Source organism: Liolophura sinensis, chromosome 12 (genome assembly GCF_032854445.1).
Source record: "Liolophura sinensis isolate JHLJ2023 chromosome 12, CUHK_Ljap_v2, whole genome shotgun sequence".
Classification (NCBI taxonomy): domain Eukaryota; kingdom Metazoa; phylum Mollusca; class Polyplacophora; order Chitonida; family Chitonidae; genus Liolophura; species Liolophura sinensis.
This window is the reverse complement of record NC_088306.1, coordinates 25292129-25315721: the sequence shown is the minus strand read 5'-3', so window position 1 is coordinate 25315721 and position 23593 is coordinate 25292129. Positions and strand designations below refer to the sequence as shown.

The 23593-nt window shown below is 39.9% G+C and overlaps 1 protein-coding gene across 1 annotated transcript in view; it reads right to left on the bottom strand.

Moving 5' to 3' along the window:
- Positions 1–5926: 5926 nt before the first annotated feature.
- Positions 5927–23593, bottom strand: part of LOC135479821 (uncharacterized) — a 35731-nt gene continuing 18064 nt past the window's right edge. Inside the window, exon 3 of the mRNA XM_064759726.1 lies at positions 5927–8086. Within this exon, the coding sequence (XP_064615796.1) occupies positions 7180–8086 (907 nt within the window). The 3' untranslated portion in view covers positions 5927–7179. The remainder of the gene's footprint in view (positions 8087–23593) is intronic.

Genomic DNA, 23593 nt, shown 5'->3' with positions numbered 1-23593 from the left:
GTGAGCCAAAGTCAGTAGAACGTCCTTAACAAATGACAGCTCACTTCCATTGTTTAATTTGTCTCGTCTATCTTGTCAGTCGCTCCCAGACTTGGCGTAGAATGGCTAATGTCTGTTCATTCACCGCTATTTATGGGCATTAACTAGCGCAAAGGGACTCGTATCTCTATTAAGTCGATAGCGCCGAGCCAGCAGCAAACTCTTCTCTATTTCCGATCACAATTTGCCCCTCAAGTTATCCCCCGTTATAACTGACAGATACTTAAATACACCGTGTTGTTCAAATTAGTTCGCCCGCAGTTCTAATGATGAACGTTTAGACATGTTCGAATATGTCATGAACAAAAGAGGGTGACGAGAATATATTACTGAACCAATTGTCTACGCGATGATGTATGTTGTCAAGATGTTGTATACAACTTTTAATTAACATGGTTTGATAACGGATATCAAAAACATGGAATGCTTGGATGTGTAGGTGCTGATTTCATATGTAAAATGGTGTACGTGCGTTTTAAAACGCACACAAGAAAAAGATATAAAACACACACACAATGAAAGATAACAAAAATAAAATAAACAAATAATTAAAATAATACAAACTGTAGTAGCTCAGGTGATATCGATCGTGTTTTATCTTCACATGATTATTGGTGTGTACGTGCGAGTTGCCGCGCACACGTACTGTAGAATATTGATGGTCAAATTATATTTTGGTCAAATTATGTTTACGTCCAAAATGAAATTATAACAGCCTTCGTCAGAAATCTACTTTTTGCAGTGGAAAAAAGGTTGGTGTCACTAAATATCGGTATTCCATGGTATACGTGGGCAGAACCATATCACCGAAGACGTTCTTACAATAGTGCTGATGAGCATGACTAGATTCTAATCATGCTTTATGATTTACCCCACGAAGTTGTGTTTTAGATCTTCATTCCCAGAAACGGGGAATAACTGATCATGCTTTATGATTTACCCCACGAAGTTGTGTTTTAGATCTTCATTCCCAGAAACGGGGAATAACGAGCTGTGATACACTGATCCTTTTGATTATATAAATACGTATACTTTAATATGAAATTAATATAGTTTAATGGGCGATACAATTACAGATGTACAAGTGTGAACGCGAGCAAGTTGATTTAACCGATTTCAGCTAAACTTTAGCAAACTGCATCTATAAGCCAAGTAAAAATAATTAAACACGCAAGAGAGTAAAACCAGAGCAGCGACGACAGTGTATTGGCTGGCAAATAGTGACCCCTATCCTGTAAAACACGGCTCTTGTCAATTTACCTCAGTCAGGGTTTTAATCTAACCGTTCATGGAAATTCTTAAATTGTGCATAATAACACGCCCTCTAGTACAACGAAACGCTCCTGGTTGTTTCTTAACAGTATAAAGTCAATCACATGACATGTTAACGTCACAATTAGTATTTTGTTTTGTTCCATGTTAGATCAGAAGTATGACGCCAATTTTTTTCTACGATTCTTTAAACTTCCTAATAATTGTTTATATCGACTGTTTCCTGTTTATAAAGTGTAAACTGAACCGACCTGACTGAACCGACCTGACTATTCGTGCCTAATATGAAGATGATTGACATCGAAAAAGACGTTAAGATTACAAGATGTCAGTCATCACGTACCTTCACTTTAAATTACAAAGATTGTATTTATTTCATACTGGAATGGAACTTTATAAAAATACTGGATACAGCTAGAACTGTCTGCAGTTTCACGGCTTCTAAGCAGTATTCACGAATGATTGTCATCTTCTGCTGCCGTACAGAGCTTAGGCCTACGTGACTTAGCACAACAATCTTCAGAACTCCGCATGTTGATTTCCACGAGAATTTGGCTGCGAGATTTTTTAACACAGCTGTTTGCTAGGAGTCACAAAAATACTTCAGGTGCCTGTAACTTGTAGTTATTTAAGATGAAACGTGGAAAGATAGAACAGAAAAATAGACGGCCTAAGTGTCATAAGCTGGGATCGAACTGTGGCATGACTGAATTATGTGAGCAATAGGAACCGAGTACAATCTGCCTATTGTCACTTCCATGACGTCAGTCATAATTCGCCGCTTAATTGCCAGAGACACACATGCGTCGTCGTCGAGGCCCTCGCGACACCACTTGAATGCTGTTGAAATGACGTGTTGGGAGTTTTGTCAGCGCTTCATCGAATATCAGGCATTTTATATGTTTTAAATTTTGAGGGAGAATGCATTGGCGAAACAAAATTTACACACACCTTATCCGTTCAGGGGCATGAGGGTGCTTAGATAAGATGAGTGGGCTACGCGTAACTTTGGAAGGTAAATCATAAATCCCTTATAACTGTTTGTAACCATTTATTGATTTATTTTATTTATTTGATTGGCGTTTTACGCCGTATTCAAGAATATTTCACTTATAAGACGGCGGCCAGCATAATGGTGGGAGAAAACCGAGCAGAGCCCTGCGCAAACCCACGACCATCCGTAGGTTGCTGAGAGATCTTCCCACGTACGACGGAGAGGAAGCTAGCATAAGCTGGACTTGAACTCACAGCGACCGCATTGGTGAGAGGCTTCCGGGTCATTAACTATACGAGCTTACACAATAAACTATATCATGCATAAGCATTCCTTCAGAAGGCCAAGGGATACGTTTTTTTTCAGAAGGTTCCTGTGAAAAACGGAACTACAGTGTGTTGAGCGTGGAAAGGTAGACAATTTAGTTACAGCTGACCTGCCACGTAGACTTTGTTACTGTTAAAGTCAATGTCATGGGCCACTGAGTAAAACACGTTTTAAAACACATTTTAGACCAAAACTATCACAGGTAGCAAAATAGTTACACGGGACTAAATGAAAAGCAGCAGCTTCATAAAAGTATTTATTTCCTGTTAGGTGATCTTCAAAATGAGGAAAAATCGCACCATTTCGGGGTTTAATTGTCCTTCGGATATTCTATGGTTCTGTGAATGCTTTTACGTCGTACTCAAGAACATTATGGTTGGAGGAAACCGGGCAGAGCCCGGGAAAACCCACGACCATCAGCAGGTTGGTGGCAGACCTTCCAATGTATGACCAGATAGGAAGCCAGCATGAGCTGGATTTGAACTCACATTGGTGAGAGGCTCCTGGATCATTACGTTGCGCTAGCGCGCTAACCAACTGAGCCATGAAGGCCCCTCAGAGGTATTTAGAAGCGATGAACATAAATATGAGAGATAATAAGAATATTGCCTTTTCGGGGCTTAAAAACTTTGCAAACAAAAATGATCTAGGCCGGAGATGGTAGAACCTTCAGTCTTTGACAATTGGCTTGAGCTAATAAAGAAAAAAGTTGTGCATGCAATCCACCATATCAATACTAATGCTCACGTGACAGCCAAGTAAGCTCTGAAAGGTACTGGATGAACATCAAGGAAAATACGTTATTGTTCCTGTGGACAAAGTTCCTAACAATGTTATATTTGTCCGGGGGAATTGTAGAAGAGCTTATCACTACACCTGACTAACACAACAATATACCGAAGGGTCCTGCATAAGGCGTGTACATATATAGCCTTGTAGCGTTTGTTAGATCATGTGTGTTATGTGACGATTTCAATCAATCTCACAACTTATTACTGCGAAAGCTTGTATTGAAGGTTATTCCATGAAATGCCTTCACTCTTAGGTAGTCAAATCGGCAATGAGAATAGTTGTCTTTTAGATAAAGATGGACGGAGCGTCCAGAATTTCTGGCACTTTTCTTCATAATTGTGTCAAATTCTACTTAAAGGGAAACATAATTGTTTCTGATGGCTGATCAGAGATAGGAATAAGTCCAGGGTAGGTCTCGCCTGTTCTACAATTTGGGAATTGCAAAATTTATTGGAGCGTGACCAAGGCTGCCCGGTTTGACCCAGGAAACCCTATCTCCAACATCAGCCACTCAGCCTTGATTATGTATTCCTTTAACCCAGAGCTGCGGCCAGTATAATAATCGTGTTGAATTAGACTGCCACTTTGAATACACGAACAGTAGCAGTCAAAGCGCAACTGAGATACATATTTTATTACCGACAACTTATACTGGCATGGGGCACGATTTGAGAACTGCTTTCACCGATTCGCGTTGAGCATACCTTGCGTCCTTAGAGTATCACTGAAAACTGTTGACTGCTTCTTTTGCATGACTGGGTCCTAATGTCATATTTTATATACTTTCTTATATGTTTGGTTTAACGTTGTCTTGGGGACCGAACTTGCAATTATTGACGTGGAACGTCCATATTTGTTGACGGCTGGTATACATGTACGAATGTCTGTTTCGACGCACAGATTTCGTCGTCATATGACTGAAAAATTGTTGAGTACGACGTTAAACCCCAAGCAATCACTCACTCACTCGACGCACAGATTAGTCAAAAGTAGATCACGCTGAAGGTCAAAAACGCTGTATAGAAACCTCTCCCAAAGGATTTTGTTTAGGGCGAAGTTTTGCTAAAACATTTATGCTTACACAAACCGAGGGACTTTTACCTTTAATGTATTATTATTGTTTTATTTCATTTAACTTGAAGCTAACGCAACATTTAAAACTTTGTCTTAATTTGCTGCTTTGGTTTCAGTTGAAACTGTTGTCCTTGAATTGACGTTTTATTGCTAAAGTGTTAAACCAAAAAGCAACACATTTACCGTAATCATTATCATTAGCACACTTCCATAAATTTTAAGAATGTATGTATATATGTATGCTTGGCGTTTTACGTCATACGTAACATTTTTTTAATCATGTGACGACGAGGAGTCATTGTGTCTAAAAACTGTGTCTTCCTTGCCGTCAACGTTGTTCCACCACAAAGCCTCACGCCAAAGACACCCTACTTAAGACCCGATCACGTAACATTATACTGACACTGGACCAGCCAGTCCTGTTGCCTTACGCGTTTATAAATTGTAGGTACTTAATTACCGGTACCGATTTTGAGAGTTAACACGTTCACAGACTAAGTTGAATTTTTTATTGGAAGATAGTTAATTGATTTATTTATTTGATTGGCGTTTTACGGCGGCCAGCATTATGGTGGGAGAAAAACAGGCAGAACCCGAAGGAAACCCACGACCATCCGCAGGCTGCAGTCAGATCTTCACGCGTGCGACCAGAGAGGAAGTGTAAGATAGTTGTTTGGTTATTCTGACCTGGTAACAAAATTCAGTTTGATTATCAATGATGGATTTTTCGCCAAAAATCTCCGGTATAACTTCTTCAGTATAAAGTAATATCTGATTAACGGAGGCTCTGCTCAGTAAGCCGTCGACGTCCCTCAAAGAAACCTTTCGGTGGCCTGACACATTTTATTTGAAATAATTGTCCGCCCATATTCAACCCGCTTTATGATTAAAAATCTGCCCATATAAAATCTCAGGTTACTTGCCGTATATAGATTGGTAGTTTTCCTTGTCATCCGGTTTCCTCTGACCAACAAAGTGTCCGTCGTGGATTAAATGAAATATTCTCGTGTATGACCTTAAGTTCTGTCAACCGGCCCTTTGTCAAGAAATTAACAAACAAATACAGAATTTATTTCATCATTTAGTTGGCGGTTTACGTCGTACTCAGGGCGACGGGAAGCATTTTTTGTGGGAGGAAACGACCGGGCAGAGCCAGGAGGAAACCCACAACCATCAGCAGATTGCTCTCAGACCTTACCACGTACGTCTAGTGAAAAAGTCAGCATGGGATGAGTCAGGCTGGGCTCGCATATCCGATAATATTAGTTACATGGTTTACCAATGGCGATTTACCAATGGCAGACCCCAGCTGGCATCTTTGCTGTAGGCCTACACTGGAGTTCAGTAACAATCTAAACTAGTATTACAACTAGTTTACAATTAGTGTTATTTATGAATCAAACTAGCGTTGTTTTTAACATCGCTCATGTTGTTTTAAAAACTGTAAAGCTATGCACCAAGGCGGTCATAAGGGCTGACGTATTTACAGTACTGACTCACTGGAACGCCATGCTGACAACACCAGACGTGACACCCGGTCCTGTTTTAGAATAATAACAACTAGCAGATCAATGAAAACCTGGCAGGCTATACAGTTTGGTCCAAATTACAATAAAGACACGTCCTTTTTATTTTATCTGGGCGCAGTTGTGCTTGTGTACTCTCCAGGTGTTTGATCCCGATACATACTCTGTGTAGTAGAATGCAGAAGAGAAAACAACAGATTTGCTCTGGTATAAACACTACACGGAGTGCCTTTTTGATGCAATCATTTTCCCTTTTATAAAAATACTACTTAACTAGCTAAATAGATTTTCAAACGTAGCTTCTTTGTTTAGTAGTTTACACCATGATCAAAATGAAGCTGACACTTTCTAACGTAATATCAGTTCAGAACAAGTGATGCGATAGTGTAATTTTGATTGATATTGATTAAGATTATAAATAACAAGGTCTTTATTTCGATTTTTCTGCGATAAGCGAACACAATTTTGAATCTTCGGGTAAAATCAAGTAGAATGTATTTAACTGTAGTGTCCTTTTTAACAAACAATGATTTAGGTCAAATGGCTGGAACAAGGAGTCGAAAAATGAAATCAAAATTCCTGTTAGTGAACAACCATTTGTTGCTGACAAGACAACAACGCAGTGCATAGAGAAATCAAACCTTCTGTATTGTACAAAAGGCAGTCGTCATTTGCCTACCCCAATTTTTATCCATCTTCGGAGAAAATGTCTTTATACAAATAAGTGACCGTTTGGAAATCATGGCTGATCCTTAGGGTGGTCTTATTTGTTTTACCGTCTAGCTTAAAATCGTCTTTTTCATATCCTCCCGACTGGACTTTTACACAACATTCTGTAGGAATTAATTTTTGCATTATATATCGTAAGACGAATTCTTTCGGCACCATATATCATCCCTCTCTCCGTTATCTTAAGGCTTGTAATTGAAATACAAAAACAAATCAACAAAACGAAACGTGCATCAGCTCTTAAGACTGGTCAGCGGATCTTCTCGCCTCATTACCGGTTATCGATGGTTAAATTTCTAATCAAGGGCTTCCGAATGAAATAAAACTAAATGGATCACGTGACATTTGTGAAAAATAACTCCATTGCATGAAGAGCATGGTTGGAGGCTTACGCACGCGTGCAGCTGATAAATTTGCCTCCCCTTTTTATATGAAGCCCATGCCGATTGAGTCCAGGTGTCGCTTCTCCTCATTACCCGGATGTTCCCTGCGCACGAGGCCCATATCCAGCGAATCTAGGGGGCGCTTGGCGGCGGGGTGTAGATCTTCATCTCTCTTAAGCAGACCGCTGTCGATGTAATCCACATACCTCTTCTCCGTCTCGTTCTCTTCATCCGACTTTTTAATAAGCGTATCGATGTAATCTAAATGACGTTTTTCGCCCGAAGATTTCTTAATGAAAGACGAGCCCAAAGTATCCAAGACTCTTTTCCGTTTCTCGGCTAGCAGTCCTCTCTCATAGTTCCGCCCCAGGAGTCCGTGGAATTGATCTAAATTACGCCTTTTAATGAGGCCCATGTCCAAGGAATCAATGTAGCGTTTGTCCTCGCCGTCTCTCTTACGGACCAGTCCCATGTCCAGGGTGTCGATGTACCTTTTCTGACGCGAGTTACTGTCCTTTTTTATAAAACCCATTCCCAGTGTATCCACGAAACGTTTGTCGCCTCTGACGTCATTGCCATCACGCTTGATGAAACCCATTCCTAGCTGGTCGAAAGGGCGTTTTTCGTAGTTGTCATGGCTTTTCTTTATGAAGCCCATCCCAAGTTTATCAAAGGGTCGCTTTTCGAACTCCCTCTTAATGAAACCCATACCGAGGGTATCCATGTAGCGCTTGCCATCCACCCTATGTCCATCGTTACTTTGTGAACGTTCGTTCCCGTGATCCTTCTTGATGAACCCCGATCCTAGGTGATCCAGAGTTCGCTTTTCATCGGTGCCTTCTCGTACATGAGCACCGACAGTGTTCTTTTTGATAAAACCCGATCCCAGTGTGTCTATATGGCGTTTTTCACGTTGATTGTTCTCAGTATCACTTGACGCTTCTGTTGCACTGTAATTAGAAAAACGGAAAATGCAATTAGCGTGGAATTAATACTGGACATTGAGGTTTTTGCCAAAGCACAGGTTAATGCGGGCGTTACGATTTTCTTACCGACAAAATTGATCGTCATCCTAAACGAAAACTTCTTAAGCATTGTTTTTAACCGCAGTGAGATGAATAAACCAAGAAAGGTCACAGGGAAACTGAAACGACTTCCTTTCAAGTTCATTAAGTCACACAAAGGCTGGTCGTTCTTGAAAGAAAATCAACAGTCAAGCAGAAATGGATTTAATTGGTTAAGCTTTATAGAGGATGTAAAATATACCTAAAAATAACGTCTAATACACACATTTTTATTCTTCAGCGTGGTGAACAGTAAATGCCAAATTATAGAAAATATCCACTTGCTTTCTAGATCGTTAAATGCATCATTACCGTCATACTATATGGCACTGTAATCTTGGTTTCATATCTGACGTATTCATAGAGTTTAATTGTTTTGAAAACTCAAAAATATAATTAAAATGAAATTTCCACAGCCATACTTATTTATTTATTTATATGACTATTGTTTAACGCCATACTGACAAATTTTCAGTTTATACGATGGCGTCCAGTTTTATGTGTGGAAGAAACCGGTGAGCCCAGCATCAACCACGGATCTTTGGGAGTGAGTGAGTGCTTGGGTTTAACGTCGTATTTAACAATTTTTCAGTCATATGACGACGAAGGAATCCTTAGGGTGCATGTAACGTGTCGTCTTGTTGCAGGACGAATTTCCACCGCTCTTTTAAATAGTGCTGCTTCACTGAGGCGCCTTACCGAAGGCAAGCAAGTCGTCCCGCCCCTGAGCCATTATACTGATACGGGTCAGCCAGTCGTTGCACTGCCCCCTTCATGAAGTTACAACTTCCTCTCTTAAGGTCTTATGTGTGACTCGACCCAGGACTGACCATGGACTACCGCTCCCGAAGCGGACGCTCTACCAACTGTGCTATCAGGGCCGGTTTGCTGTGGGAAGTTAATGGTGAACTCTCCCACGTACTCCATGTGGTTGAAGACAAGTCTACAGCAAAATTGATGCTAGAACACACAAGAGGATACCATCGACCTTTTATTAACACATAACACGCCCCGAGAACAAAAGACATATGTGAATTATGAAGGATCTCTGTCCGAAAGTTGGATTGAACCCATGTGTCAAGTGACATGGCGATTGATTGACCTCAATCACAGCCACAGCCCTCACCCTTCCTTCTCCTATTAAAACACAAAAACGCTAAACCTTGACAACGCCTTCTTATGCTATGAAATCAATGGGCGAACATTTCGAATTAACATCCCATTTTCGCTTAATCTGTGTCTATTTGAAAAGCGGCATAACGAAGAGTTGAGGGATTTCATTTATTTCTTTTTATATCTCACAGGAAACATTGCGTAATTGCGCACGTGACCAAAGTTATTCCCAAAGATCTAACAAACATCACGGATTTCAAATTTAGGGTGTTGTCTATTACAGTTTGTCCAAACATCACTCAGATGTACTGTTTAGGAAACGCCATTTACACTAATGCTATGTCATCTGATACCGTGCCATTTTTGTTATATTCACTTGTCGACGTATGTCTATACAACACCGAGACACGTTGACTGTATCGGGTTTATGGCCTAACACTTTAGCTGGTGCCACCATTCCATTATACTGCGCTCTGGGAACCGAAGAAATATAGTTTGCAGCTTTTCAAGCAATGCACTATATCACGTACGTTAAGGAATAAAGCAACCGTATGTGCACTAGATTAATTCGAAAACTGTTTACTGCTGTTTGAAAACATAAGTGCATCAACTAGGTGCCGCAAATGTTTTACAGGTCAGATCCACAAAATTGGGTCTATTTTGACGGTTTGTGAAACTTTGGCACAGAAACTGTTTTAGCTACGATTAGCTTTAGGACGATGTGAATGGAGAAAACAACAGAAAATAAGAAAAGAAAAAAAAAACCAAAACAACAGAAACACGTCTAAGTTTCTATTAAATACTACTTAGACGTAAGGTGGAATGCCCGAGATTTTTCACCTTTTTTACACGTCCAGTCCTAAGCATTTTTTACTTAGTTAATTAAATACCACTTGGACGTACGGTGGAATGCCCGAGATTTTTCACCTTTTTTACACGTCCGGTCCTAAACATTTTTTACTTATTTTACTTATTACTGGGCACACTTAGTTTACAAGTCTATTGAGTTCCATGATTGAACAGACAGCTGGTTGTTCTCTATTTGACGTAAAAAAAACAACAGTTGTGTCACATGTCTTTGTGTGATACCGAGGAGTGAATTAAATGTCGTCTTCTACTTAAAGTTCTTCATTACTCAGTGTAACACGTCTTTCCTTTGAGTAGAAACCATAAGTGTTTCGTTTGTAAACACATTTCTGTTACAGTTCATAAACGTGTTCTGGTGTTTATTCACAAAAAGCATATATAGTAACCAAATAGATGCGTTTATTGTCATAAACGTGAAATGTTACATAATATAAATGTCAATTAACCCAAACAATCTAGGAAACATGACACTGTTTATATTAAGTACAAAAAGGCGATAAACATATAAGAATGTTTGCTACAGTAAGCATGTGACATGTTTTGTATTGATGTAAAAAACCGAAGAAATAGATGGAAAAAACCGAAGAAAGTAATTTTCGCATGTTTACCTGTTGCTGTTTTCTTATCCGTTTCTAAACACGTGTTTTATGAGTAAACATCAGAAACTGTGTTTAAACTGTAGCAGAAATGTGTTTAAAACCGAAACACATTGAAATTGGTGTCTCGCCTGTAAGAACGTACGCAAGGTCTTAGACGACTGATCACCTTAGTAGGTTAGTTTCGCTCAGGTTCCAAACGGAGAATTGATACTATATAAAACTGTCTTTTGATGTCATGAGTTTTAAAATTCTTCGCTCCCTCACTTAAATTAAACCTGGAAAACCTGTTTCTTTTCAGCAGTCGGATACGGTAAGCCATCTCTGCTAATGACCAAGTTAACATTTTACATCCACCCGTCACCTCCTAACGCTAAGTAAGATTAACCACGAGGAACTGCGTCAACGCTTCCGTCAAGATCGTCACTTCCTTGGAACACAGCGAGTCACGAAATAGGTACGAGGCCAAACCGATTCTCTTTCAAGGACAGTATTGGAATTTAGCAGTGGGAGGTATTTCACCAGGTGTGCTGTGTTAACAACTGGAAATTAAAACGGGTGAGATGTTTCTGAGAACTTTTTCAAGACAGAAAAGTCTGCTAACTTTGAAATAGATATTGGTACGCGTGTCTTTCACCTTCGTATGGCTAATGAAACTGTTCTTTGTGGAAACATTTTTTCCAAACTTTTTTATCAGAACAGTGACTTGCTTGGTCTTTAACGCCATCCTAATGAATTTGTCATTTCTTTTATGGCGGAGGTTTTTTATGGAAGAGGAAGCAGAGTCTCTCTTTTCACAATTCACAAGGGGTGAATTTCCCACGTATTACTTACAGACTTACAAAGAAATTGTCTACTTTGTATTTCACCCTGTTCTAAACACATTAGCTGAACATATCACGATGACGTGATTGTCTTGTTCACACCATTCTGATTGTATCAGAATGACGTCAGTACTGAAGATGAACATCAGGCATGCAAGGGATAACAGTTTTAGCCGTCCAGTATAAAGTACTTGAGCATAGATAAACCCAGCACAATGCCGACAACTGTCATATGATGCCCAATATTACGGGCGAAACCGGCCCACTGTCAATTTACCGCAGTTAGGGTCTTATTTCAATTATTTTTATTCCAGTTAGTACCAATATACGTACACTCTAACACCGTGGCTCGAAGCGGTAAGAAATGCAGACATGTTTGTTAAAACGTTTTAGATGGCACTGATCTAGAACTACTGAAATTCGCTGTGCTCTCGTCACATTTAATATATACTGTGACAATAAAACAATACAAAGGGGCCGTCATTATAAATGAAGCTCTCTTATGATGAATAAAAGGGTCGGTCAACTTTGACCTCACACGCTTTCCATCTTCCACACAGCTAAACTGGAGAGACGCCTGTGCAGCCAGCCAATATCCTGGCCAGTGTTTACACAATAAAGCCCTTGATATCCGGAAGAATGGCAACTCTCTGTTGTATGACATCCATTATAAGGGTAACGTTTTAAGTTTTACAATAAGACTTAGTGGACTAACCTGTTTTCGGCCATACCGATCAATTTCTGTCCTTTCGCTACTATAGTAATGAGTTCTTGTGGCCCGTCCCTCCAGTTCATCGTTGTAGCGCCTCAGTGACACCAAGAGGGTTATTGCTCCTTTAACTCATTGATTGCACAGGCCTATCCCTTGTCAAGTGAGTCGACCGGACTTTTGCCGGGTGATACTTTTTAATTAGGCGGCAAAGAGAGCATGGTCCCCGCCAGACACCATATATCTTGGCTCAGTCTCACACCTCTCCACGTTAAGGGTAACGGTTGACCCGAGCGGCCAACCGTACATTGACAAATTCGTCACCCGAGCCCTTGCCATTTAATGGGGACTAAAATTCATGTTGACAGGAGAGAGAGGAAAGCGTTAGTACACCTGCTCTCAGTCTTTCCTTGCATGAATCTTTTTGATAAATGACAAATTCACTTCAACCAGAAGGCCATGCAAGAATAATGTTATTTCTCGTTTTGGGGTGCCTTCGATACGATAGACAAAGAACAATATAAAGCAACGCGAATTTAACTGAACAGCTTACACGTGACCAGGCATTAGATTACCATAAAACAGTGGACAATGTCCTCTTCTAAATGTGCTATTTTTGCAAAGGTCTGACGATAATTATAGGTTTATTTGTTCGAATCCTATCGAAAGTTGACAGAGAAGTTTTTGATAAACCTGTGTTCTCGCTGCATCCACAAAAATATATGTCTGCAATTTTTCGCAATTTTTTTTACGCCAAATACAGGCGACAGCACTGGGCAAAGGTTTTACCCGGGCAAAGATGCTTAGTGGACAAAAATGTTTAGTGGATAAAATGCTTGCTTGACAAAGATGTACCCGATACAAAGGCGTGCCCTGGGCAAAGATGTGCCCAGTACAAAGGCGTGCCCTGGACAAAGATGTACCCGATACAAAGGTGTGCCCTGGACAAAGATGTACCCAGTACAAAGGCGTATCCTGGACAATGATGTACCCAGTACAAAATTAGCAATAGACAGTAGTCACAAACTATTTTCCGGACAGCCCAATCACCGTGGTCAACGACCGGACTAACCAACGTTCCACCTGATAACACGTGGAGGATTAGGTACAATTCTCTTTCTCCGGGGCTTGCTCATTTTATCTGTTTGATAATCAGCTTCCGCCAGTGGACACAAGAGGCAAATTTTGGCCAGATCTGTCTCGGACTACTCATTACCTCGACCACTCCCTTTGATCAAGACGAAAGCGGCCCACAAACTTGATTTCTCGTCTGTCAAGTTCAGTTTGGTTATGAAGCTGACAGGCGAGATTCAGTTGCGAACGCTAAATTCTAATAGTAGAACACATATTACTTTTCCTTTTAGAATTATCTCCTGATCATTTCCTCTCAACAGAAATTTAACTTGTTTCAACGTGTTTTTCAGGGTTTTGCTGTGTAGAGTGTGTGAGTGAGTGAGTGAGTGTTTGGGGTTTAACGTCGTACTCAACTCAACTTTTTCAGTCATATGACGACGAAGGAATAGCTAGGGTGTATGTAATGCGCCTCCTTGCAGGACGGATTTCCACCGCTCTTTTATCTAGTGCTGTTTCACTGAGACGACTTACCGCAGGTAAGTAAGCCGCTGCGCCCTGCCTAAGCCATTATACTGATACGGGTCAACTATCCCCTTCATGCTGAACGTCAAGCGAGGAAATCTGAGGTGTGACTCGACCCTGGATTAATCCTGGATCTAACGTTTCCGAAGCGGACGCTCTACCAACTGTGCTATCCGAGCCGGTTTGCTGTGTAGAAGTACATGTCTAATGTATCGGTTTGAGAAGAAGATTCGGGTTAGCATGATTGTGGACATTAATATTAAAATACAATTTTTGAATAATTTATAACAGGAATTCAATCCCAATGCGTACATTAGGTGTGATGTCGTTTTCTGTGTGTTTGTACAGTATTAAAAGTGCATTAAATGGATGTAGGTGGTCATGCCAACAATAGCAAATACCATGCTCATCATGTAGTTTTACATTTTGCGTTTTGTTGCACTGTTTACACTAACAATATTCAACGCACAATATTGCAATAATTCTTTTCACTTCTTATCGGTATTCTGTTCCTAATCAGGCCTATCGTAAAGGAAATAATCATGTTAAATGTTAACATGTAAAAATTGAATCGGCTGACAGATCAGCAGGTAGACCATGGAGATACATGGGTAGACAAAGCCACTTAAGCCGTGTTCACGCGTTGCGATTTGTTGTATCGACACGTCGAATCCGATTAGTAGAACGAAAGCAGGACAATTTTTTTTACATATATTTCGAAGACTGTTTTTAATTTTTTAAAATGAAATAATGTTAGTCCTGTTTTCGTTCGACTAGCGTCATGTGAAGGCGGCTAAACAGCTGCTTGTCTCAGCGAATAATACAACTCCATAAAGCGATTACACATTTTTAGAGCCTTTTAAGCTGTTTCATTGTGTGCGGGCCGCCTACAGCAATGCAATATCACATTTGGTTGATAGAGAAGAATTGTCTTCATCCCACATACAGACCTACACATTGTGCGATTCAGACATCGGTCCCACCCTGGCAAATCCACTTTTACATGTCTTAATCAAGCTTACTGTCAGTCTATATTCTATAGGCTATAGTCCGATTAACCTGATCTTTAAGACGAAGATAGTAGCGATGCTTGAGAGAACGATTTAGATAACGAGGCAAGATGGTGGATAGGAAACTACGCCTATATATATATATATATATATATATATATATATATATATATATATATATATATATATATATATATATATATATATATATATATATCCAAGAGGTAAAGCACTTGATATGGTCTGCAAAGGTGTAATACCAAATGAGTTGTGGTTATTCCCCGTCAGTGAATGAGAGGGTCGTTTAATTAGCATAAAAGTATTACTCAATTAGTGCATGCCTCATGTTAAGAAGTCTCGGCATAACTTGATGTCATAGTCTCTCGACGATACTATATGTTTCCCATGTAAATTATCCAGTTATAACCGACTGAATCAGTGAATTACATATTAAAGTCGATGGGCGAGCACAATCATTAAGTTAATTAGTAATCAAACCAAATCAGGAACCAGTAGGATTCGAAATCAGAAGTATGTGTCAGGTTTCCTGTGGTTTTCGTGTGGTTTCCGATTTGTTCCTCATTTGAGCATGTCTGCTCAGATAGAAACATAGAAGGAATGTTTCATTTGGCTGCTTTGTATATCTACAGAATATCATATTGTTTACGTCTAAAAACTGATTTACCTTGATTAGCAGACTTCTAGATTCTTTCCCTCTCACTGTTCGTGTAGCCTAGGTCACAATCATCAATACAGAGAGAAAGTTCGTCAGTACTTTGACAAAGGTCGGTGGTTTACTCTGATTTCTTCCATCCATAAGACTGACCACCAGTGTATAAGTGAACAATTCTCGAAAAAGGCGTAAAGCAATATTCATATATATAAATTTATTTCCATATTTAATTAGTGACTCGATGACTTTCAGCATAAATAGTGGGAGGAAACCGGGAAAGGCGAGAGGGAAACCCGTGACCATCCACAGGTCGCTAACAGGCCTACCCACGTGCGACCGGAGTGGAGGCCAGCATGAGCTGGATATGAGCTCACAGCGACCTTTTAAGTGAAAGGCTTCGTCAATGCGTTGCATTAACATGCTAACCACTCACGGAGGCCCGAAATAAACAAAAATACAAATCAAATTATGATTGCTAGTGTAATTATATCGTAATACTAAAACCTTGATACAGATATGCTGGTGGCACAATGTTGCCAATATGTGTTGGTACAGTCAATATCACTCCGTCAAAATATGCTCGATCGATGAACACCTCTTAAAGTTGTGTTAAGGCTGAAATCCCGCAGATTGTAGAAAAAAAGGAAACTTATTTATGAATGAGGTCATCTTTAAGGGAGGTGATGGACATTAAACCGATGCTCTTGTAAAGGAATAAAGAAAACGTCCAAAAAACTTGTCCAAGGATTTTCCCTTCTGTTACAAATGAAAGGCTGATGACGTCTAAAGGGACACAGAAAGAAGATGGAAATGTTTGACACGTTCGCTTTTTTTGGGTGTTGGCATTGAATATTCTCAAAATGAGACAAGATTTATGAATCTCACGAGATTGATCCGTCGGGGCGCTTCAATGAATAATTTAGGTCCTGCAGTTAGTCTGTCGACTTGATATCATCACACCAATAAAATTAATCATCGGATTGTTGAGTCAACAGAAAGGTCTGTTATGGGCTCACTTAGTGGGTCACGAAATAATCCACGGAACCATGTGTGAATAGAACTTTTAAGATTTTAACCTTCGCTTAAGTTATACAGTTGTTTTGTTCTTTATTGACTTTGTACAAGTCTGCACTGGAAAAATAAACACTGATGGCTTGGTCTAACGCATAGTTGGCTAAATTACCTACTCAACATTTTTACTATTCCTTTTTTGTGTATTAGTCTTTTTATCTCTCCATGGCTAATAATAAGCGTAATAACTCTTTCATACGTAACTATTTCCTATAACGTCATTCCGATGTAGAAATTCGCGTAACTGAGTTTAACAAAGATCAAATAAAAATACTATGTATTCAATAAAAAAAAAAACATCTGGAGCTGTAAATCCTGCTCCATGGCGGAAAGACTTAAAAATTGTCAAAAATATGCAATACGAATTTTTCTTGTGTTAAAAATATAAAAAAAAACTGTTATACACAGGTTAATGGAATCTTCTAAGAATACAAGATGTTTGACACAATCTGTGTTTTTTTTTATCTCCGCCAAGCATCTAATGTTCCCCAAAATATGAGGCGCTTAAAGACGACCTGTCTAAGGTTTTTCCGGGTTTTAAAGACGTCGTCTGCATTTAGTGTCCGCATTTCGATGAAACTGAACATTGATTTTTGTACAACAGAAAGAGATCCCTATCTTGAAGAGGTGCATTTGTCATCGATTTAGACTTTGTCGGTTTACTTTTTCTAAAAAATATAAAACTTTTGCCAATAGAAATTCGTCTTTGATATCAGTAACAAGCAAAGCTTTACAAATGTGAAGTACCACGTCCATGCTTATTCAAAGCGACTAAAGCTCTGCGATAACACTACGTGGAGCTGACACAGATATTCTGGTAGCGACACAAAATGGAGACGCGTTGGAATCAATAGTCTAGGATTTGATTGGAAACAGTTCACAAGACGCGTAAGGCCACATTCGACGACCCCGTCTCGTTAAATGTCACTTTAACAGATGCCCTCAGTCACGTAGGAATCGTCATAAAGCACAAAAGAACCCCCACCTTGAAATAGCTGCCAAAGGGACTTCCTTTAGGAGAAGGCAAGGAGCATTCGTCATTCAATCCACATGATTTATAAATTCATTTTCGTGGTGTTGCAGTTACTATACCTGGCCAAGTGTTGGGAGGGTCATCGTCAAATTAGTAAGCTTATCATTGCTCTAATTGGAATGAGTGTATGTATATACAGCTGCATGTGTGTATGTATGTATGTGTCCTTGGGTTTTCACGCCGTACTTACTAATGTGTCGGTCATATGACGACGAAGAGCGACGATGATGTGTAAGCTCTGTGTCTTCTTTAGGTAGGGCGAGTTCATGCCTCTAGTGCTGCCAAAGACACCAGGCAACTCACTCCTCACAGTGATATTATGCTGACACCGGCCCAGTCAGTACTATTTCTTTTTCTGTCAAGCGAACAAGAAGTGCCATTTTAAAGTCTTTGGTATGGCCCGGTCTCCGAATTTGATCCCCCCCTCCACCCCCGTCTCCCCCGGGAGAATTTAGAGAAAAATGTTTTAACGGAAATTGTTTAGGTTTATAAGTATTTCGTTACACAAGGGACTAATCTGTTGCACAAGCTTGCAATTTTAAACTGCTTACTTACATATGGACATTTAGGTTTGCTTTTATCATTAGACGGTAATAGTGTCAGAGAACAATGAAAAAATACATCATTCTAAGCATAGCTCAGGAGGGAATTCACTGGACGCTTTGGTTAATGGTCCACGATATCAAATTGGTAATTACATATCTGTCACTTTCTTCCTTCCTAGAATGCTTTATTGGAGTCGTAACACTTTCATCACACCAGCAGAATCATATTTTACAATCATAGCTGTTCTATCAGGATTTTGTAGTCCAAATGATATATATTCTACCTACTACGACAGTTTGAGTGTAGGAAAATCGATGCGTTTTGGGGCGTCCAGCAGCCATAGTACAACATTGTCATCTATGTTTCTTGAGTCATCTTCCTTGCCCGTAGGCCGTTAGGTAATAAACCTAGAATACAATCCGAAATAGTAACTGGGTATTAATGCAGAAACGATGCGGAAATAAGCCGGTTTTATCACTGGCGAGCCAACAAGTGTCTTCGCAGTGGATCAAAAACACACCATGCTTCTGGAGATCAATCATCATAAAGAAGCGGACAGGAAATTGTCCGGTTGAACCGAAAACAATCACTGCTCTGAAGACCGGATGACATCCATGCATTACCCTGTCAGTTAAACGGGTTTAACCGTGTTCTGTGAGGTTATGCCTGAGCATCTCCAGGACGATTCATTATGTTGGCCTCCGTATTCATATTAGCTGTCAACATTTAAGAATGTCCAGCGACATGGGCTATATTCCGCTGGTGTTAAAATCGACGGTTGATGCCCTCACCACCCGCAAAGGGCAACCCCGGGGGGCAGTGTTAAATCAATGTCTTGTTAAGGAGTAGCCTCACGATGTCCAGGGTGCAAGATCTTCCAGCGGAACCACGATTTTATCGGGTTCTTTAGGAAGACAAGAATCAAACTGGTTGGATACAGTAGTGACAATAGTGATCAGTATTGTGAAAAATGTGAAGCTGGGCTACACTGTAACAAACCACTCAAAGAAAAACCCATTCCACATGCATGATTCCTGCATTCCGGAATCAGGCCAGGAAGTAAGACTTCAATATGATAAGATTAGAAAAGACAGAATTGTGCTATTTTTGACATCGGAAAAGAAATGGAAAACACGCAAAATCGACCTTAAATCCTGAAAACATCGGCCAGTCTAGATGCAATTCAAATTTACAGTATATTGCTGTACATACATACAGCTACAAAATCAAGAGCCGGTGAAAATTTGGATATTTATCAGAAAGACCAGTTAAAAACGATTTGTTTGCTACTAGATGGATGCATGCATGCATTCATGAGGTTTTCCGTCGTACTTAAGAATTGTTCACTCATATGACGACGAGGAGTCATTAGGCCTGTGTACATATAATGTGCGTCCTTTTGCCACCACTGAGGCATCATGTCAAAGACATCAGACATGACACCCCACCAAGTCACATTATACTGACACCGTGCCAACCAATTCTGTTTCTTTGCTGTAACCTCTCAACAGCGAGGCAACAACATGTACCATTTTTAAAACCCCATGTCTTCCGACTTCGAGGCGAACACTAACCATTAAGACACTGAAGCGGTGAGGGTTGGTAAGCGACGAATGAATGAACTAGTATGAATGATCTCCTGATTGTTTCATTGACTGATGCGAAATATACGGTTTCCGTATTTCAGACATCAGCGTATGATGTACACCTTCCACATTTGAAGCTTAAAACCGGAGAACTCTTTCATTCTAAAAGTATCCTTATAACACAGACACCCAATGTCACTGCCAAGCCAATGACAAAATTGTATGATATATAAAACATTGTTACTGGTTGATAAACTTAGACTTCCGCAACCATTAATTTATCCCTGGGAATTCTCACCTGACAAGATCAAAAGAAGTTAATGCCTTTGATGTTTGCTAGGTAGCATGTTTTTGACTTTTATTAATAGTGATTGATTACCAGCTACTTTGATGCGATGATTACCTCTATTCCCCAAATTCTCTCAGAAGTATATCACGTCAAAGGTTGATAACTTTGACACTGATCATGACAACCGTGTTTGGCTGTTCGGATCGTTATGTTAATATCTTGTAAGCAGAGGAAATGTCAGTGACAACAATCCACTACATGTGGAGCATCAAGAAAAAAAAAAAGAAAAAACAACCTACGACAGCTTTTTTTTTGCATATTCATTGTTATATATGCCAATGTGAAGGTCATTGATTTACGTTATGCACAATCGTATGCTGTTCTCACAGATAGGATCACCATATGGAAAACTAATTCCTTGTTGAATATCTTCAAACTCACCAGTCGTACATGCAGCACGAGCACCAGATGATGGATCAAATTTTAACAATGAAAAACTAGTACACTATTCGGACAGCAGTAATTCACCATGGGTCAATCGATTCCATAGCCTTAATACCCGACTTACCGGTAGACGTATATGTCATTGTAATGCGTATAGTCGTTTTGTCCATGTTGCTATTTCACTGGTTCTGTGCTCAGCACTCTATTGAAACTGTCAGAATTGCGACGGGCCTGTCGTGATAGAAGCGAAGCAATGTCGTGCGGGTGAAGTTAAATCAAAAGCGGATATTTAAGAAAAACAAACGACGAAAGGAGTGGGTGTCAGTGACGGAAAATGACGGAGAATGCCACGCGTACACGGATACCTAGGGAAAAACCATTAGGGCTAGATCACAGAGGCTTATTTTCAAATTTAACTGGCGCACAACTCTTTCGTCAAGCTCACTGTAATTACAGCCCTCGCACCGTATACAGGGGGGAGGGGTGGTGATCATGCAACCAACGGCACTCGAAACATTTTTTTGCCTTCAACCACAGCCGCGCTGAAGCAAAGTTAGTGCTTCACGAGAAAATTATTCCCGCGCTCAGCACTTGGCGGAAGAAGATGGCGGTGTTTGGCGGCAGGGAAGGGCCAATTAGCGAAGCAAACCCGCGGCTGATGATAACAATTTCCAACTCACTGGTAACTAATGCACGGAAGTTTTCCAAGTGGAAAATCTGAGGAAGAAACGTTGGCAGGCTGCTATGGTTCAGCTGAACAAAGAGGCTTAAAGCAGTTAGTCTGCAATCGGTTTGTTTGAACAAAATCGACTTAACCACATGGTATAACCGATGTGGAGGTTTGAGTGGCGTTGCAGAAACAGGCGGCGTCTGGGCGTGAAACGCTCGCCGCGGACTGAATCGGATTTTCGTTGATTTCTGCCGTGCCGCTGAGTGCTTATACCATAACATCGTTACACGGCAATTGATGGCATCGGCCAAAACTATCATTATGTCGTATTTACAGAAAGTCGTCAAACAGAATCGTTGCTAACAGAGTTAGCGCCTGATTGCCGGCTACATGCCGCTCAAGGTATAATTCCCTATTCTGTGAGACTAAACCATTCACTGATTTCCATAAAGAAGTCGTCAAAAAATTCTTCCATCACTTTCATCAGAAAAAAACATACAAACATTTTAGAACATGAATGGACCGTGTTTCAAAATCCACTAAATTATGTTGTAATCAAGGAGTTTGTTTTTTTGCACACATCATTACGAAGAATCATCATATCTCGCTATAGGTGTTTGCCTCTTGCGCAGTTTTCTCCATAACCGTCAAAGCGACATGAAAGGGCAGAGAAAAGATGTGGGATTGAGGGAAACAACATGACAAAATACTCATCCTGACGCAGATTGTTACAGTGATATCTAAATAATGGATGAACAAATATTTCCACCCGGCTATCCCACTCAGAATTTATGTTTGGGGTGTGATAATTTTTGGAAAGATAAACACTAATTATTGTAAATGATTCAGAAATACAATCATCACCCACGCTACCGTTCTGAACAATTGTGCAGTTATAAGACAAGACTGAGACTGGAAGTACGACTATACATCGAATGAATGCAAATTTTGTTATCTTCGACGGAAAAAGAGATAGCGGAAAGACAAACGACTTGCCATTTATTGGCTTCTAATCGTTGATAACAGTAAAACCAAACGTTACGATGAAACTTGTTCGAGAATATATAATTTTCCCGAAACTTGCAGCGAAATCGTATTGACAACAATCAGACTTCGTGAGCATTTGAAATGTTAAAAGTATGAAACACACTAGTTCAACACACTAGTAAATCCAGCACTGTCTGGTAATAATGGTACCAGGTATTTTGTATACAGATGTACATTGTATAAGATGAGACTTCCGGTAATGCGCAGAATGAAGGAAATTTCCGACTGACATATTGAATGTTATGCATGTCATCAGCTCTAACAGATTCGAATATCTTAACCACGAAAGCGCCAGAAAGCGTCGCATAATCCCAACTGGAAGGCGGAATTAGATACACATTTCGCTATTAACACTTCTAGCTGAGATTTCATCGCAATCAAATATTTGATTGCCATAGTTTGCACTTCCCTCAGGGTGACATTATAAAGCCGTTGTGGTGATGGAAAACGATTAACACAACAGAATCATCCCGTTCCGTTGATGATGATCCATATCAGGGAAAAGGATAGTATACCGAAAATATAACTGACTGGACACAATTCATCAAGCATAAAATGACAAAATACTTACACCACCATATATATGTACTACTTTAATTGTTGCGAGGTCAACCTACAATGCCGACAAGGTGTAACATTACCGCTATATCTACGACAGTATACCAGTGCATCAGGTTTCAAATTTCTGTGCCACGCATCACCAAATAATCAGTTCATCTATCATATTGTGTAGTCATTAAGACATTTTGGAAATAGCATTTACTCATTGCTGTCTAGGTAATCGAATCTCAAAGTGGGGTATGGTGGTATTCAGTGACTACGTTACATAATGTGGAATTTTGGACTGTGATAAACCTTGCTACATGTATTTCTTAAAATTACGTGACGCTCTATTTGGTAATGTGACATTCTGTAGTATTAGGTAAGTTTGACGCCTTAAAACTATCGAAACAAACAAGACAATTTTATTAGTACACATTATAATTTCCAGTAAATATCCAGGCTACAGACAAGGTAAAGCACTTAAAACCGTATATGGGACATTTGCGTTGAGAAAATATCGTCTATTCCATAAAAATTCTGCAGTCATTATTTTGATCACCTGAAAAACATGACTGATGTTTTCTCTACACCCAGTAGTCAATGCGGCAGACGGGTGTTATTCTTTTCTTGCCAAACAGAAATATTACTGTGGGATAACTGTCATCTAGTCCCTGATCTTGATGAGATGTAGCTTCGGGTTCTAATGCGCTAGACCCTTCCCTCTGGGTCGAGGATAAGGTACTGTCCTGGTATAATATTGACAGAGCAGATTTTAC